The 19,050-nt window shown below is 40.6% G+C and overlaps 1 protein-coding gene across 3 annotated transcripts in view; it reads right to left on the reverse strand.

Moving 5' to 3' along the window:
- Nucleotides 1-13,491, reverse strand: part of MSH3 (mutS homolog 3) — a 72,104-nt gene extending 58,613 nt beyond the window's left edge. For 2 of the 3 annotated variants that reach the window (XM_078600088.1, XM_078600089.1), the window contains exons 1-6: nucleotides 13,209-13,491; nucleotides 11,196-11,328; nucleotides 6,845-7,263; nucleotides 5,163-5,279; nucleotides 4,465-4,584; nucleotides 3,057-3,203 (exon numbers count right to left, since the gene is read on the reverse strand). In XM_078600088.1, coding sequence (XP_078456214.1) covers nucleotides 3,057-3,203; nucleotides 4,465-4,584; nucleotides 5,163-5,279; nucleotides 6,845-7,263; nucleotides 11,196-11,328; nucleotides 13,209-13,370 — 1,098 coding nt within the window. In that variant the 5' untranslated portion in view covers nucleotides 13,371-13,491. The remainder of the gene's footprint in view (nucleotides 1-3,056; nucleotides 3,204-4,464; nucleotides 4,585-5,162; nucleotides 5,280-6,844; nucleotides 7,264-11,195; nucleotides 11,329-13,208) is intronic. The other variant, XM_078600087.1, reaches the window with a different exon arrangement.
- Between the last annotated feature and the right edge of the window lie 5,559 nt (nucleotides 13,492-19,050).

The following is a 19,050-nucleotide window of genomic DNA, read 5'->3' on the forward strand; positions in this document are numbered from 1 at the left end:
GCACTACCTTAATTAACAGCCCTTTTGTGTTCAGTAGACTTATCCGACTTCAAAAATGAGATGGGGGTGCATTGTAATGAGGGTGACCATGGTGTCTCCTGATTAACCCAAGCTGTATTTGGAACGAATTACTTATGAAACATAATTTACATAGCACTGCTTATATGCTGCACCTACACATGATAAAACTAAAATGTAAGGAAGACATTCAAGTCTATGGTTTGAAAATGCACTCAGTACAACAAATAAAGCAGCAACGTGCTAGAAGAAATGGTGCTTCTTGTGAAATGCATGCATGCATAGTTAATGTGAATTAATTTTGCAATCTAGATGTTATCATCACAATTACATCAATGCCACAATCCGGGTTTTAAGCCTGCAAGTAAAATGCAAAGCTTTAACAGTGCACCTCCGATTAGCACTGTTGGCTACATAGAGTGTGAACAAAGTTTAACATATAGACACAATTGTGTGTTTCCCTCGCATTCTCCCAATGCTTGATCTGCATATGGTTAAGCTAATTAGCCATACTGTTCTTTCCAACCTATCTGGTTCTTGCGATGGTAACCTTTCATGTTTTTTGGGACACTAAATATTACTGATGTCACTTCAATGTGAAAGGCTTTTATATAAAATGTTAAACTATTTTGTCTCGTCAATGTATGTGTTAACAAGACCACACAATATGAAATAATGCACCTCAGAGGTATAATTAAAATAAGTAATACCTGTAAGGTATTTTGGGATATAGTCAGCATTGTGTGAATGAGGCGCGCTTAAGTTTGGTGCAGTATTGAATAAAAACCTCCATTCACTCCTTACATGCTAGCAAGAGGGCAGGTGTAGTAAATAAATTGTGATATTTGTACACGATAATAAATTAAGCTCATAATCCGAAACTCATTAGCGGCACCCATCCATCGTCCTGTTCTAGCAAATATAAAGCCACAGCCACTCCTTCCCCTAGGGACTCACCTCATAATAGAATGTACAGCAATGGCAGTTCGGCCAGCCACCTACACACACTATACCCATATTTGACAATCACTGAAGCATGCTGGCCTCGTGTGCGACAATTTGAAACTGGAACAATGTGAGCTGTTAAGTCTCAATCCTGTTTCCTGCTATTTCCCCGAGTAGACAAATGGAATGTCGTAATGGCATATGCTAAAAAAAAAGGCTGTCCTATTTTGCGAATCTCTAGGTTGTCCAAGCCCCAAGCATTCACGCTCTAATTGAAGCAGTCTAGATTGGAAGGCGGGGTTTTGGGCAAGTTTGTTTTACTGCGGAATTGATGAAACCTGCAGGTTAAATAAGGTGGAGGGTATACCATGGGACCCCCGAAGAAAATAACACGGCATTGACACGCTCCAAACGAGAAAAGCAACCGGCTGTGTGTGCATGAAACCTTCAGTTGAATTCATCTGCGGATGTAATTGAACACTGTCACTGGGCTTATACAGGAGGCAATGATGATGTGGTGGTTACAACTTAATAATTTTATTGACAATGGATATTTTGGAGTAAACGTTCTTATGATAAAGGATGAAGATATTCTTGATTGTCTTCATAAATTGGTGGCTGTGCCCCTGCATCTTAAACAATTGTATTAATTGTTCTAGGATTTCTTTATAAAGGGTATAAGGGATAGTGTTGTACGATGGCAACCAACTTTACAGTACAGTACATGTGTATGGTACATGATCTGGAAAGTGGCATCGAATTTATTGGCAGGTAACAACTGAATGCCCCCCCCACCCATCCTCAATGAATTGTCACGATTCTTGGTCACAATTGTATTCAGGGACTACTTTTATTTAGCTTCATTCGTACTCAGGTTTACAATGCATCTTGTTTAGTCTGTATGTTGAGAATAAAAGTTTCATATATTCTTGTTTGTTCGGTCTTGTTAAATGTAACATTACCATATAATTTGGATACATCATACATTAATTTTAACAGGTGATTCGATACACATATTGAGCACTATAATGTTCCTACGCTGTAGATTCTTAATCCATATATAAACTGCAATGTCAATCCTGTCTCCCAAAGGGCGGTAATCTCCCAGACATCTACAAGAAAAGCCTTTCATACTTAAGTAAAATATTTTCACCTTTAATGGTGGCGAACAAAAATTGGCTTTCTCCATACAAAACCCTTGACATCACTGCACAACAGTACATCCAGGGATGTTTACAGGTTCTATACTTCTGGCCTATGGTTTATACAGACGTACCGATTACACATATTGAGCACTATAATGTTCCTACGCTGTAGATTCTTAATCCATATATAAACTGCAATGTCAATCCTGTCTCCCAAAGGGCGGTAATCTCCCAGACATCTTGAAGAAAAGCCTTTCATACTTAAGTAAAATATTTTCACCTTTAATGGTGGCGAACAAAAATTGGCTTTCTCCATACAAAACCCTTGACATCACTGCACAACAGTACATCCAGGGATGTTTACAGGTTCTATACTTCTGGCCTATGGTTTATACAGACGTACCGATTGATTGCAACCCCCAACCTACAAAAATAAGAGTCAATTTATGCCCATTCCCTTTTAAAGAGGTTTTGCTGCCACCACCTGGTAGTGAAATAGAAGTGTCTTACAATAAACTACCAATGTATGACCCACTTTGTGCCTCCAAATCAATAGCCAGTTCATACTCATCTAACATTAACCATCGAAGCATCAACATGTGCTTCACCGACGAGTATGCATTCCTGGCGAAAATGTCCAATACTGGAAAAAACATTAATTATTGGCTAACTTTGTACATTAACGGCAATGTTGAAGGGAAGAGACTGAAAGGGAGGTAAAGTGTAGCTCAACAACATATTGAAGTTGTTTTTGTTCACAAGGCTGATATGAAGTGTGGCATGTAACACGAGATAAGGGGCAGCAAACAGCTTGGGGAGTTCAAAAACTGTCAATCCCAGGTCTGGGGATAACACACGATGACATGATGATGATGAGAGTGCTTATAAGAGCGCATGCAACAAAAACAATTGTGCCTGGCAAGCCAATGCCATTGCTGCAAAACTCACCACCAGGCCGAAGGTGACATTCTGACCACCCTGGCGGGGACTGGAGTTGCTTGGCACTTCGCTCAGGCACAGCAGGTAGCTGCTGGGTGAAGCAGTTTGATCCTCATCTTCTTCCGGCTCCTCTCCAAGCCGATCCAATGGGTCAACATGTGCACAGCCGTTAAGTGTCCTGTCGACAGGTCATTTGGATTCACGGTAGGCGGAAAAGGTTTATAGAACTGCAGAGTATGTGAATCTGCCACACACACTCTTGTTGTATAAATCAGTAAGCTACAAATCAGCAACCTACATGCAGATCAATTAATATATCATAGTTGTACTGATATGGAGCTGCAGTATAATATTATAGGGTCAAAGTTACATTTTTTTTTCCCATGAAGGCATCCTCAGGACTTTTTGACCACCCTTTTATATCAGTTTCCAAAACGATGGTTCACAAGCAACACCACGGGTGCAACTCTTCATGTTTTCCAATCTTCTACATTCAAATAGATGTGCAAGAATCATGTGAGGGATGTCCTGGAATAACTTGTTTACCTATAAAAGCTCACTGTCCAGAAAGTATGGTTTTGTTGAGTGCTGGTGAATTACATTATTCAGTTAAATTACATGGCCAATTGAGAGGAGATGATACAAGACTCAAACACAGATTGTCAGGTTTTCCATTAAACCAGTGTTTTCTAAAAAAAAAAGTGGGCTATCAAGTATTTTCCAGGACACCCCTCATTTATACACACTGCACACACCTGATGATTTGTAAACAATTCCCATATGACATACAGCGCCAACTTAAATTGGCCCAGAGATCGTGTGTGCATGTAATGGCTTCATTTGTATGTGAACAAAGATGTAAATAGGAATGGATGCACTGTGGCAGGGCATGAATACTGGACTTGGGGAAATCCTGCTCCAATGTAAAATGTGTATAATTGTGAGATCTATAGCTACAGTTAACCCATGTTAGAGAGCTTCAACCATTTTCAGCAGTTGGTTATTGATGGTAAATTTGTGCTGCGTCTCAAGGGATCTTGTTAACATCTGTGAGCAAATGGGACATCTAGTGGAACATCTGCTTCTCTGTGACAGAATTAATTTATGTTAAACACCACATGTAAAATATATTTTTCCTAATTGTACAGCAAATAAAAAAAACTATTCTGTAGTAGTACTATCCGTCTGAAGGATATATACAGTAACATTTCAGCTTTAAAATATATATACAATATATTTTGTAAATGACTGACATATTCAATGTAAGGCTAGGACAGTGGCCTATGACAAGATCATTTTTGGTGTTTAATGCTTAATGTTACATAAAATTGTATAATAAATATACTGTTATCTGGCCACATAATAAATAATACGCACATTTATAACCAAGGTGCTTGACCCACACATTCACAAGGATATCCTCTCCGATAAGTGTGGACTTGGTATAGAGGGCTGTTAGCTTGCGGCTGAAGAGGGCACTTTTATTCTCGCCAGCAGCTTTGAGGGCAGTCGTTTCTGTCTGTTTCACCACACCGACCTGCAAACACAATAACGTACAAGTATAACTTACGTACAACAGTAGAATTATCATAAAATTGTAGAATTATGCCGAAAAAAATACACGTGTCTCTTCATATGAAACAATCCTCACCACTTAATCAAACTCAAGCCAAATTGCCCCCAAGCTTTAATGAGCACTTAATCATACACTAGATAATTGCACACTTAAGGAACTTAACATATCAGAAAAACCCTATTTGCCAAAGTTTCGTACCTTGGATAACCATGGTAATGCAGTTTAAAGTAGATACTTGCATAATAATATTTAATTGTAATATGCCTTGAGCATCGCGCTCTTAAAATGTGCGAACAAATTATTGATAAAACTGTGCATGTAATATGAGAAAAAGGCAGCAGTAGTCTAGAAAAGAACATGGTGCAATGGGAATGAGTAGAGTAAAACCATCAACAAGATGTGAAGATAGCCTCAAATAAAATAGGGAAAGGAATGTAGGAGCAGGAGTGGTACAAAACCAGAGAAAATGGAAGCTCATCGTTGGTATTGTAAGGTCTGTAAAGAGACGTGCTAGAATGAAGATACTATAGTTACGCGACCTTGTAGCCTTTGGCCACAAGGCGTCGGACGTGGATGAAGAGACGATGCGTCGGGATGCTGGCCGTCATGAAGTTGTGGTCTTGGTGGCAGGTGATGTTCAGTTCTTTTGCTGCAATCTGAAATTAATTGATTAAACCAACCAATAATTTCTTCATCAATAATAAAAAAAAATGCCGTTGCCAGGATGGTAACAGTTGCACATTGAGCATTGCCGTTTCTCCATTTACCATTTTACTGGACTATCACAAATATTGACGTAATCATATCCTTACACAGATATGAAAGAGTAAACTGATTTATAGTGCTCTTATATTCCTGTGTAAAGAGCGATATATCAAACACAGATAATAATTGTTGTCTAAAGTAGCTAATAATAGTCATATGTTAAGATAATGTTAAACCACAATTGATACTAATCGAACTCATAATCAGCAGCCACTGTTTATACACTGCTGGATAAAAGGCTCTCCCCATTGTGCAGTCATCCCCATGGTCCTGTGATGCCACAATCTTTCTCAGTACTGGACATCAGAGGTCGCAAACGGGTTTTGCAAACGGGTTTTGATTCCTTACCCGTACCCGGCCGCACCAGGGTCGCAAACGGGCACACGTACCCGTACCCTATACCCGTACCCGGCCGGGTACGGGTATCGGGTACCTGATTGCGACCTCTGGGATGAAGCCATGTTGCAGGCGCGGGTGGGTTGATTCTAGGAACTTGAATTGTGAGAAGAGACAAGACGTTGGGAAATGAATGACAGTTACTCACCAGTGACTCACGGTCTACCCGTACCCGGCCGCACCAGGGTCGCAAACGGGTACCCGTACCCGGCCGGGTACGGGTAGCCGGGTATCGGGTAGGGTACGGGTATCGGGTACCCGGTTGCGACCTCTGCTGGACATTTACTGATCATCCTATTGGGTATTTCTCTTTGGATAACCTTCTGTCACCAATCTAGTCGAATGGCTAATATCCCATCTTAGCACTGTGTCCTGCCCAAGTCCACTTTTCTGAACAGTAAATATGTATCCGATTTGCATTTATTTGAAACATGCTACTCTCTGGCAAGCAAACATATCTCTAAACTTTCGTGCACTTTTTCAGCTTTTGTTACATTTTATTTGCTAGTGCCCATGTCATAAAGGATAATATACGATTATATTTTCTTCTTCAGCTACTTTGGTATGTAGCTTTCCATGATCAGATTTCAAAAGCACGTAATTCTGCTCTAGGTTCACCATTTCATATAATCATTCATCAGCCATCAATCATTGATGTAGACATATTCTGCTGAATATTATAGTTCTATCTCCGTATCAATTATTTTATTTAGTACAATCAATTTGAACATGATCTTGCGTTTCTCAAATTTACATTGACCCACGACAACTGCATGCCATAAATTAAAGTTAAATATCACTATCAGAATTTCTACAATTAACAGTTAAAATATAAAAGCCCTGCAATTACCCTCTCATGCCACTGCTGGGAGAAGAGGTTTCACGAGAGGTTCTCGAGAACATCTTTTAAAGGGTATTTTGGCCTACTCTTTCATGCCAGCAACCTCTGTATTGCAAGTCCAGTGGCAGCATCCCCCCAAAAGTTTAATGAATTGCATGTTACATGACCTTTCTAATGATACAATTAAGTCACCCTTAAATTCTTTAATATCATCCTGACCTCTGCATCTTCCCCGAAGAAACGGTGCTTGTAGCCACACTCCACCAACAGCAAAGCACCACCGTGTTGTTCCTTAATATCCAGGTATTGTTGCTCCAAGGGCGTGTATATGGTTTTTGTTCGCTTATTTAGTGTGGAGTCGGCCACCTTCGGTCTCTCCGAGTGTCCACTGTTCGACAAAAACCTTCTCAGGAATGCCGATGTGCTACGTGACTTCTCATCCGCAGTTGCATTGTGGTTAATGTCAGACGTGGTGCAGCTCCTTCTTGTATCCAAGGCTTCCCGACTCTTGTGTGAGCCAGCTTTTCTGTTTGATGCTCGTGTCGTAACCTCTTCCAAAGCCTCTGAAGAGAAGCCCCGAAGCCTCTCTGCTGTGGAAGGGGCCAAGTTTTTCTCCGCTGGAGTATCACGAGTCTCCTCTGTAAATGCCAAAAGCTTTAATGAAAACACATCAGTTTCATTTGGTTGCTTTATACTTAATAGGAGTATTACTTTAGCAACTAATAACGCTTAATGTCCCATTTTCCAACAATTTTAAAATGTAGCCTCATGAATTGCTTGGCTTATTTATATTCAAAACTCCAATGTATTTAGTCCAGAGACATGTATTCAATTTAGTAATTGAGGACCATTCCTAATATTTCCCCACAACAAAGGCACAATATCATGGGATATTTACCTCACATTTATAAATGGGTGCGCTTAGTTCAGAATATCATGGAATTAACTTGAAATTCTGATACTTGTAGGGAATGCTTCTGCCCTCCACAGTTCCATATCCATCCTTGGGGCCGGACCCTTTTTCGTAGCAACACATCTTCAATTACACTGGTCAACACACTTTTTCTGGCATAAGGTATTCCAACAGGGGTAAGGTAATTTTGGGGTGCTGATTCCAAATCTGGCATCAGTTTTTGTCTAACACATCAGGTTTTTGAGATATTAAATATTGCATTTTCAATAAAAACAGCAAATGTATGCTCATATAATAATAGCTAAACAGACATCCATACAAGAATAAGATAATACAATAATAATGAAACAAATATTTAATGAGCCGTAGCACAAAGTTGTGAGAGTGACTGCATATCAATGTGAGTGAATGCATACTACCATGTAAGAATTGAATTGTGAAAATAAGAAAAATATATACAAAAAGGTCATTCACAATAGTGATGTTACATCTGCATAAACGACCTCTTCTTTGACAATCTCCGATGTACAGCTTGTGGAATGTCTCTCATCAAGGACCAGCAGTAATCTGCCATCATGTTTGAGTCCCATCAGCCTTGGTAACGTTCTTCCATAACTTTAATGTCTTGATGAAAGCGTTCACCTTGCTCTTCGCTCACGTGACCCATGTTCTCTGGAAACTGGGCCAAGTGACTATGTAAGTAGTGAACCTTGATGCTCATTCTACATCCAAGTGCTTGGAAACTCAAGAGCAGCTCCTCCATAATCTCTCGATAGTTGTCCGCTTTCCTGTTCCCAAGGAAATTCCACACCACATCAGAGAATGCATTCCAAGCTTTAGCCTCTGCCGCAGTCATTGTTGTAACAAAGTGTGGATCCCTAATGAGTGTTCTTATTTGAGGGCCATCAAATATTCCTGCCTTTTTCTTCTCGGCACTGAGACTTGAAAAGGTTGAACATATATAGCTGAAGCAGTCTCCAGTGTGATCAAGAGCTTTGACGAATTGCTTCATTAAGTTTTATGTGCAGTGGGGGAAATACAATTTTATTCCTATCAACCAGAGGCTCATTTTTGATTTTCTTGTCACCAGGCGTCAAACTGATTCTTGGTGGCCACTTCTTTTTAACCCAGTGATCTAATGTAGCCCTACTGTCCCAGTAGCACAGGAAACAAGGGTATTTGGTGTGACCTCCTTGCTGACCCAGCAGAAAATTTACCATTTTCAAATCAACACAAATTAGCCATCCATGAACATGGTATTCCAATCTATCCAGAACAATCTTGATGTTGGCATACTCTTCATTCATTTTTACAGTGTCCTATTGGGATTGAACCATATATATTTCTGTTGCGAAGTAACACACATTTCAAACTCCTTTTACTACAGTCAATAAAAAGTCTCCATTCACTTGAATCATATGCGGGCATATGATTCAAGTGAGAAGAAGCCCTTCAACATCATTACAATAAACAAGTTGACCATCTGAATGGAAGTACTTTCGCAGTACTGCTTCTCTGTTACGATAATTAAAAGGAGATACTAGTGCCAGGTCTGAGTAGTCCTTTCTCTTGCAGCCTGGAAGCCAACAATTCAGCAGACTGCTTTGGCAAATACAAATCTCTTACAAGATCATTCAATTCAGGCTGACTAAACAGAGAAATTTTATCACAATCTGCATCAGCTGGCGTATATTCGATCTGAGCATCATCATCATCTGTAGAAGCAGGTAAACTGAGGGATTCAACATCAATCTCTGGTAGCTCAGTAAATACAGGCACAGGTATTTCCTCACAGTGCTCAACTGGTCGTCTGGCAGATGGGATATCTGGGTATTGTAAGTGTTGTTTGTTTTTCTTATTGAAACCTTTTACATTGACAAGGCAGAAGTAGCAGTTATCCAAATGGTTTGTAGGTTCTCTCCAAACCATTGGCACACCAAACTTCAGCTTAGCATTCTTTCCTTTAAACCATGATCGCAAAGTTTCAACACAGGTTTTACACACTTTGTGAGGAACCCAATTTTTGTCTTGGTCTCCAAGTCGTACTTTAAAGTAGGCAAGATAAACCTTCTTGACAAAGGTATTGATGTTGCGCCTTTGATCCTGAGAAGTGAAGCTGCCACAGATGTAGCAAAAGATATCTGGGTCATTATTGCATTTCCTTCTTTCGGATGTTGGAGCCATTGTTAGATCACGCCCTGCAGAAGAAAAATATTAAATAAATGTGGATATATACATAAAATAATATTATAAACACACTATCCTAAAAATACAGCACCATATTTTAACACAAAAGCAGTCACTGACTCGCAACAACTTGCAATTATAAGTGACAGAGTTAATTTCGGGTAAAATCAATGAAAATGGGGTATGCTGATAGCATAAAAATGAGATGTGATAGAGCAAATCTGAGATCAGATTTGGAATCAGCACCCTGAAATTAGTCTAAAACAGCTACAAAAGTCCAGGCCAGATTTTTTTTTTGTTGACCAGTGTTATATAACGAAATTCAATGGGAAAACAGTTTGAAATACGGAATTTTGATTTCAGGATAGCTTGTCAGGCACATATCTGTTCAATATATTGAGGGATGCCTGTACTCTAGGGTTGAGTGCTGCTTCCCAGTTTGGCTCATCGCACACACGGAACGTCGCTGTCCAGCTGAATTCGGCGATGACAATTGTAGCTGGCAATCGTGACTAAAATCAAGTCCACAGCTTAGGTTACCGGTACTCTGCCATATCGAACCAGCACACCCCCACCATAAATTAGAAACTACCAAGATAAAGACCTGCCCATTCAAACAGACCTCAACTATCTCCCGATAATGCACCCTGAAATTGCAAAAGCCATTCTTGAACACTGTAGAAGACTACGCCGGAAACTGGGCAGCATCGCAGACTGATGGGACAAACACTTGGGGAAACGTAAACATCACCTACAATTATAGAGGGTCCCACCATCCAACCATGAGGAAGCATACTTTCCCTGCAAGCAGTGGGCTACTTAAATCATATCTAAACTTGCTACGGCAGGTGTCAGTAGCTTTATCCACAAATGGAAAGAATCACCAAAATGTGACTGCCCACAACCGTGGAAGACATCAGAAACTCATGTCCACTGTGAGCGTTTCCACATTCTATGACAGGATGGTTTAACTAAGGCTATTATAGAAGAACAAAAAAGGAGTATAGGAAGGCCAAGAATTTGGATGTTGAAGGAGCTGAAAGTGTCATTTGTGGAAAACAGAGACGGACAGTTGTTATAGCCAAAACAGTGAACTTACCTAATTCTAGATTTGAAGCTTTCGTGACTGCAAGGAATCATATTCTTAGGTTTTTTCGGTAAAGTCACGTAGGTAAAACATCAAAATTAATGAAAATAAAATAAAAATCACGACGTTTCGGAGGCAACACAAGTCTCCGTCATCAGGTGGAACCGTCACAGCCGAATTAGCTGCATCAAGTGAGTCATTGCCTCACTGAGTCATTGCCTCACTTGATGCAGCTAATTCGGCTGTGACGGTCCCACCTGATGACGGAGACTTGTGTTGCCTCCGAAACGTCGTGATTTTTGTTTTATTTTATTTTCATTAATTTTGATGTTTTACCTACGTGACTTTACCGAAAAAACCTAAGAATATAAAAGTGAACTTACCGTGATCATCACTGGAAGATGCAAACGCTTCAGAGTCCTCCAATGCTTGACAGGTTCGTTTTGGCTTTTTGGTCGGTGGCACAATCTCTTTTACACCATTTTTCTCTGTTTTCGTTTTTCTCTTTGCTGTAACCTGCACATATATATAAATTAGACTTTCTCCAAGGCTATTTCTGATTTTTTTTATGCTTGTCATACACTGAAAAAAATCACTTAATGTTAAAATTATAAAATTGAGGCAGGTGTTAAATACTAGTCCCAGTCAGAAAAAAAAACATTTATGCAACAAAGCAACGTTATTATAATACATAGTAGGTAAAATCGTAATAAAAACATCTGATAGCTATGGACCCAAGTTTTTGTACTCCATTCAAAAAGCAACTACAGGATTAAAATGGTTAAATGAAACCTGCAATTAAATGACAATGAATTTGTGCAACAATACATTTGATTTGACAACTCAATTAAAATGTATAGGATTTAAATAGCTAGTGGAAAGGTAGACAAAGCTAAGCAGACCCTTACAGACACGGTATTTTCTGTAAACAATCAAGCGTGCAATGTTGACAATTCCCCCTTTCTAAAAAAATAAGAATTGTAAAAAAACTATCATTAAGTAAATTTGTGTGAAGGTACATCTACAAATAAGCACTGTTCAACCCCAGAGGTTTAACTTCTGGGACATGACTACATTTAACACAGATGGCATAGCCGGTATTATTTCTTAAAAGGTGATACGTGTGGGGATATAGGTGGCTCAGTGGGTAATTAGCACGTCAATTGAGGTTTCTGTCACGCGTCATTAACCCGGTTCTCAAGTGCGGCAAGTTGATGCCATCAGCCTGGTTACTATAACTGCACACACAAAGCCACCATATCAATGCAACTGCTTGCTCACTTAATTTGCTCATTCCAATTCTGATGACTACAAAATAACCGGTTATACTGATATCCTGGTAAACATGGAACGTCAATCCCATTTTGTTCTAAAAGGTTACACGGCAACAACGTGCCAAAATTGCACGTTTAATGGGACACGCCGTCCAAAGGACTTGGAAGGTGCGATATTAGTAAGCTACTGGAGCTATGCACTTTAAAAATCCAGATAGGAAACTCATTTAGAAGTGATTTTTGTGTATAGGTCATTGTCCTTCCCCGCAACCTCCGATCAGCACGTTTGGCCACTACCTTCCGAAAGGAGTTCAACATAAATTTTGATTTAAAGCTTTCGTGACTGCAGGGATTCATATTCTAAGTTATTTCGGTAAAGTCACGTAGAAGGGGAATAATAAAATAATAAAAAATAAAACCATAAAATTCTCACGACGTTTCGATTGCAACACGAGCAATCATCATCAGGTGTGAAAACCACAGCAAGAAAACTTTTTTCAAATTTTCTTGCTGTGAGAATTTTATTGTTAAATTTATTTTATTTTATTATTTCCCTTGGACGTGACTTTACCGAAAGAACCAAGAACTAGTTCAACATACACATTACCATCGATTATGCGCTCCTGCTACTACCGCCAGTAACGTCAACATGTTTACAATGTTATGATGCAAGGAAGGATGTACAATAAAAACATATTGTAATTATATTTATTTTTAAACAACCAGTCCGAACTTTTGTATCATTTAAAGCAGATTTACGGTCCGAGACACGCAATTTGCGCGTGCATCCGTATATATTTTAAAGCTTTATGGGTTACATCTTCATTTACATTTTAAAACATCACTCCTAAAACTATACTCTTTGGTTCTTTCGGTAAAGTCACGTAGGTATAAAACATAAAATAAAACATTGCCATGAGTCGAAATCCACAGACCGGATAAGCGCAAACCGACCCAGCTCGGCTACCGATTGGTCAATGCCAGCGCGCCGTTGGAGCGCGTGCGTTCCCATTGGCTCAAACAAACTCGCAGCGACCAACCGCGCGAAGCGGGCGCGGAGGCTCCGGCCAATGCGTGGTGCGAAATGTGAACGCTTTAAAAAAACGAATGCGTCGTGCGCACCTCCATCACCACCGCCGCCTCCGCTTGGCGCTCCGCCCGCGCGTGCTGCGAAGCACTCGCTCCGCTGGCGGCCCTCGTGAAGTAGTGGCTGATCCCCTGCTGCTGCTGCTTGGCCCGCGGCGTGGCAGGCGCCTTGGCTCTTTTGCTTCTGTTGCGCGGCATTTGCGTTTTGTAATTAGGCCTCTCCGTGGCAGGGAAGACGTCCACAGCGTTCAGCTACGGGAGCCGAGAGGCGCGAGGCCTCATTTTCGATGCTCCGCCCACTCATCGTGATGCTCCGCCCACTCGCCGTTTTGCTCCGCCCACTCGCCGTTTTGCTCCGCCCACTCGCCGTTTTGCTCCGCCCACTCGCCGTTTTGCTCCGCCCACTCGCCGTTTTGCTCCGCCCACTCGCCGTTTTGCTCCGCCCACTCGCCGTTTTGCTCCGCCCACTCATCGTGATGCCCCGCCCACTCGCCGTGATGCCCCGCCCACTCGCCGTTCTACTCCGCCCACACCTAGCTGATCCATCGCCACGTGCTTTTCAGCTGGCGTTTTCTTCCATTGTCAGTCTCGGCCACCACTGCCCCCCCCGGAGCTCCGTCCGTCATCCCTTCTAGATATGCGCCCTATCCTAGCCGTCTGCACTTAACCGTAAATTCGATGTCCCTAATCTGCGTATTTTCTACAATCCTTGTGTGCCTCTTCATGTCTCTAATCAAAGCGTGCACCTATTCTCTATTTGGATCCCAAACAAATGTGTGGTTTATAAGCCTGATGGGGACATTGCGAGTGGTACTGAATATCTCATGAATACCTCCCTAAAGGCTACTACGGTAAATTCAATTCTAAAAGGAGCCATGTTCATATCAAGGCTTACAATACTTTGAAATGTTTCTATTGCAAATACTTTTGGAATATCGATTTAAAGCTTTCGTTACTGCAGGGATTCATCTTCTTGGTTCTTTCGGAAAAGTCACGTAGAAGGCTTTACCGAAAGAACCAAGAAGACTTTGCGAATACTGCATTGTTTTCCCACTAGAATATACAACATTACTAGGAATAAAATCCCATATTAAATGGTAGAATAAATTAGTTTAATCCATGTACCATGTGTATAAATCCCCATTCTGTTATATACGAAGTCCCTTCCATCGAACGTTATACACCAGTTATACCACAATGTGGCGTTGCAGAGCTCTTGTCGGCAAAAGGTTTGCCCTTGTCGCTTTAACTTGCACCAGCAGGCGAATTGCTATCATTCACGTAGTCCCGTATATGTTTGAGATGGCAAGAGTAAGGGATGGGCTTCTGTAGCATTTCAAGATAACAACATCCAGTATTTTGCAACAAGTCATAACACAGCCTTCCTTGTAACCTTCAACGTCCGTGTCACTTTGTTTTTTTACTATCAACGGTGCGGTGCCAAAAAGTTTAATTTACAAAAATCCAATTTCCTGACAATGAGAAGTTTTGGAATGAAATTGAGAATGACTGAGCATTTCATTTCATCTCACCAGGGCCAGGTGGCACGGATGACAACCTGATCCGATTTGCCAGACCAGCAATCACAAGGGTGGTCTGAAAATTTCACATCGTACCATTTTCCTAAAATAGGCAACTCTTATTAAAGGAGCCGATTATAATAAAGTTGTCACTGCAATGCGAAGGGATATGGAAAGCAACGCATAAAAGACTTCACATGTTTCATTTAATTTGCTCTGTAGAATAACGGCACATGTTTTAGAGGTCGGAAGCTATTTTATTTAGCAGCATGCAATTTCCACTCCTGAATAGCTTACATGCAAATTTGGGGGAAATAATTGCCACAATGGAGAGTAAACAGGACTTTCTAATGCCTTCAGAAGATGTTGTGTAATGAGGCACAAAATTGAATTGTCCTAAATTTTTGTCTACAGCAAATTGCATCCCTAGCCTAAAGGATTTTGAAACTTGACAATTATGGTTTACTGTGGTTTGAAAGAATGTATTGAGCAGCCTTACAATGTTACCATTACTAATGTTATCTTTTAAAAAGTAAATTACTTGTTGAAATGTATCATATATAATGCACATAAATACATTGCTTCATTGCATGTATGTTTGCAACACTGCAGTACTAATATCAGTATTCACATTTGTGGCCTCTTTGTGTGTTCATGCCACAGTCGCCCGAGATATTGTTTTCATGGTTTTTTTATTTCACCCACTATAATAAAAAAAATATATATATTTTACGAGTACGCTGCACATGTCTGGGGACAAATATGAAGTTTAATTGGCATACACATTTAATAATTTCATGTTGCAGTGAAATATTCATAGACTTTACAAAAAAAATGTTTGGCACATCAGCCTTCTCTGCATCATACATTCTGCATAAAGTTATTATGACTGCGAGTACTACGCTTTGCATTGTGTACACCACAGTGTACGGGACCGCAAATGCTGCTTGGTATTTCACGCAGTGTCCTAACCTTTCTATGGTCTTCTGTGACGCCCACCTTTCTGAGCATGTTTCTCCGCAAAAGGGCAACGACGGTGACATTTTCCCCAGAGGTAGAATCGATCAAAGTCACACAACGGCCTAATTGTTCCCAACCTCTGGTCCTTGACACGCTTTTGATTAAATATGTGAAAGTAATTAGTATTATGGTTACTATGTGGTCCTACAATTGTTCTGGATGTAAAGTAGAAGTGTAGAAACGTTACAATAAATTCACCAGATTGGAGAAGTTAAAAGTGTTTAGGATAACAGCGTAATAGCATTAGGATATTATTTTAGAAAATGTATCTCAATCCTCAGGCAATATGCATGACTAAATGTAAGTGCAGTCCCGTGTTATTGTATATATATAAATAATTAACATACGGTAATGTACTATTCTCTAAGCTGAAGCTTATGTGCACTGATGGCTGCATAAACCACCGTGCTCAGTCATCCAATTAAAACATATATCGTTTTGAATTAATGTCCTTGAATACAAATCATGAACTAGCTATTAATTTCCTCATTATTCTCAACTTTCTTTGTTTAATTCCCACATTCATGATTTTTAAAGGCCAATTGGGTGCTCTGCGCCAATGGCAGGCATATGCGCCGGGTCTACTGTGGGAAAATGGTGGCCTAACCACTGGGACGGATTTAAATTTGGTGAGGATTATTAGCGTGAATATGCCTATCAGTCTCTCTCCAGCCCCCCACACACTTTTCAGGTTGCCCTCTACAGGAGAACCCCTCTGAACGACCACCTCTGTTAACGACTAATCGCTTAACGACGGGCCTCCATAGATGTGTTCGCTTACCGACCATTCTCCTGTTAACAACGGGCTGTTGTAGGTGCAGTGAATATTAATTCATGCATCGATGAACCATGTTTATTTTGACATGTGTTTATAATGTTGTTAGTATATTTATGTATTCATATCCATTGTTTAAATATGATAAAGCCGTTTTTTAGGTGAAAAAGGGTAACTCTCAGAACGAATTAAGCCTTTAACGTGTATTTCCTATACTCGCTTAACGACTAAATCACTTACCAACCGGTTTCGTGGAACCAATTACCGTCGTTTTCGAGGGATTCTACTTGTACTTGTGCCCAGCATTGCCGAGTGCAAATCTGGTCACAATGTGGTGGTGGCAAGAAGGTCTCTTTAAAATCCAAATTGAAGGGAGGCAAGGCAGGCAGTCAGTGAAGGGAGAGGAGGGGGTGTAACTTTGTGAAAATGGCAGCGGACTGCACCATCTACCCCAGGCTATATTGGCCTCATAGAGCGAACCCTATTTATGTCATCCTTCAGAGCACACTAGAGAGCTGATTTACGTAGACACTGTATTTGCAGTTCGGCTGGTGAGATCGCCTCCGACGCATGGCGAGTGTGCACGTGCAATGTGAATCCCACTGCACGTTTTAGGTCTGGTACAATAAAGAGCACGGCATAGTCCGATATGATTTCACTATGGTTAAATCATGCATATGCACGTTTGACTTCTTTCGCACCGTACTTAGCCAAACGTGCTAATCGGAGGTGCGAGGGAAGGAACGAATCGGAGGTGCAGGAAAAATGGCATTAATTGTGTATGTGTGCACAAATAATTGTGTATGTCCTTTTAAAAGTTTCATGAAAATATAAACACATTCTAAATATAATGGGATTTTTTTTTCGCAGTGTGGACAAACTGTTCTCATAAAAATAGCAGTAACAATATCGTGCCTTTGAAATGTTAATACGATTTAATACACACTGCATCCTTTGATCTTGAATGCAATTTCAAACGTTAAGTGTAAATAAAACCGTTAAATATGTTCCAGTTTTAAAGTCATCAAAGGTGCTCTTAATTGTCTCTCTTTTTTGTTATTTAAATGTGGCACAGGCATGGGTGGCATAGCCAAGGCATCTGCCAGTCTCATTTTCTCTCGCCAAGTGTTCGCACCAGATGGTGTTCAAGGCCCTCGCCACACAATTCGGGGTGCCTGTGAGAGTGGAAACTGTCGTAGACCTCCTCTGATGATTTCGCAGAGATGAGCCACCATCACCACCATCCTCCTGACCCTGCGCAACAGCACACATCATACAGCCACCTCCTGCCGCAGCCACATTTTTCCAATTAAAAAATAAAAATAGCAGCACCTTAGATATACAGTATAGACACTTGAGGTCACATAGGAGTTCACCTGATGTGACAGATGTAAAGGGTTCATTCTTGGTGGGCTACTTTTAGAATTGCAACTGCTCTGTGAAATAACTGTGCTGAAATCATCATAAAAAAATTCGCATATTAATGATTTTAAACACAACGCAGTAAAGTCTTTATTCTGTCGGTCTGGAACATACTCTTACCGTCTGCAGTGATCTAGCCCTCAGAGCCCAGCCTGGCTGCCATTCATATGATCAAGGGCTCCTCTCACATTCGATCACCTTTTCCACAACCACTCTCCCCAACTTTGCATCCCCCCCACCCCTTACAGAATGAGCTCCCTGCTGTTCCCTCAACTTGCCCCTTCATCACATGTCCATTGTTTGATACACATTAATTTCGACCAGACAGTAATTCCATTCCCCTCTATCAACACAGTATGGAACGATCCCTGCCCAACAACGTTTAATCTTCCTTCTTTGATTAAATCTACAGTCCGATTTTAATATATTGCGGGATGAACACCTCCCCACACGATGTCAGCCTTCATAGTTGTTTGAACATACTTCACCACACTCGTCAATGTTAGCTTACCTTTCCTATACTCTGCACTCATATTGTGATTTTGTATTGTTTGTTGTTGTAACGTTCTGACCCGCCCCTACTGGACATCTGTGAAAAAGAGCTTAATAGCTAATTAGATTTCTCCTGTATAAATAAATATTCTGATTCTAAATGTAGGTTGGTGGAGAGAGTATCATTTCAGATATCACTCCCGACTAATGTTAGCTGTGGCATGGAATTGAACACGGGACGCTGGGTTCAAAGAGCAGTGTCACAACCATTGCTCCACCACTCCCCCTCTGCTTTAACACAGACCCAATCATTAACTGCCTTCCCGGACACAGTTGATGATATCCAACCTAACTCACCACCTTTTTTCAATCTCCTCTCAATCGTGTTCTTTTCAACAAACACAAAACACCCACACGCGCAATTCATCGCCTCGTGAACACTGCTCATTTTCATAAGGAAACACATTCAGTCACTCGTAATCCACTCTCTCCATATCAATTTCAACATCGTATTTGTTTATAACGTTCATTCTTTTTTCAAAATCCTTATTTGTTAGGTCGCTGTTAAAATGTCAACATTCATGGATGATTTTTTTGTAAAGGAAATCTATGTCAATGTCTGAAAACAGAGTGTACGGCTGCCACTATG

Source organism: Lampetra planeri, chromosome 13 (genome assembly GCF_965212315.1).
Source record: "Lampetra planeri chromosome 13, kcLamPlan1.2.h2, whole genome shotgun sequence".
NCBI classification, from domain to species: domain Eukaryota; kingdom Metazoa; phylum Chordata; class Hyperoartia; order Petromyzontiformes; family Petromyzontidae; genus Lampetra; species Lampetra planeri.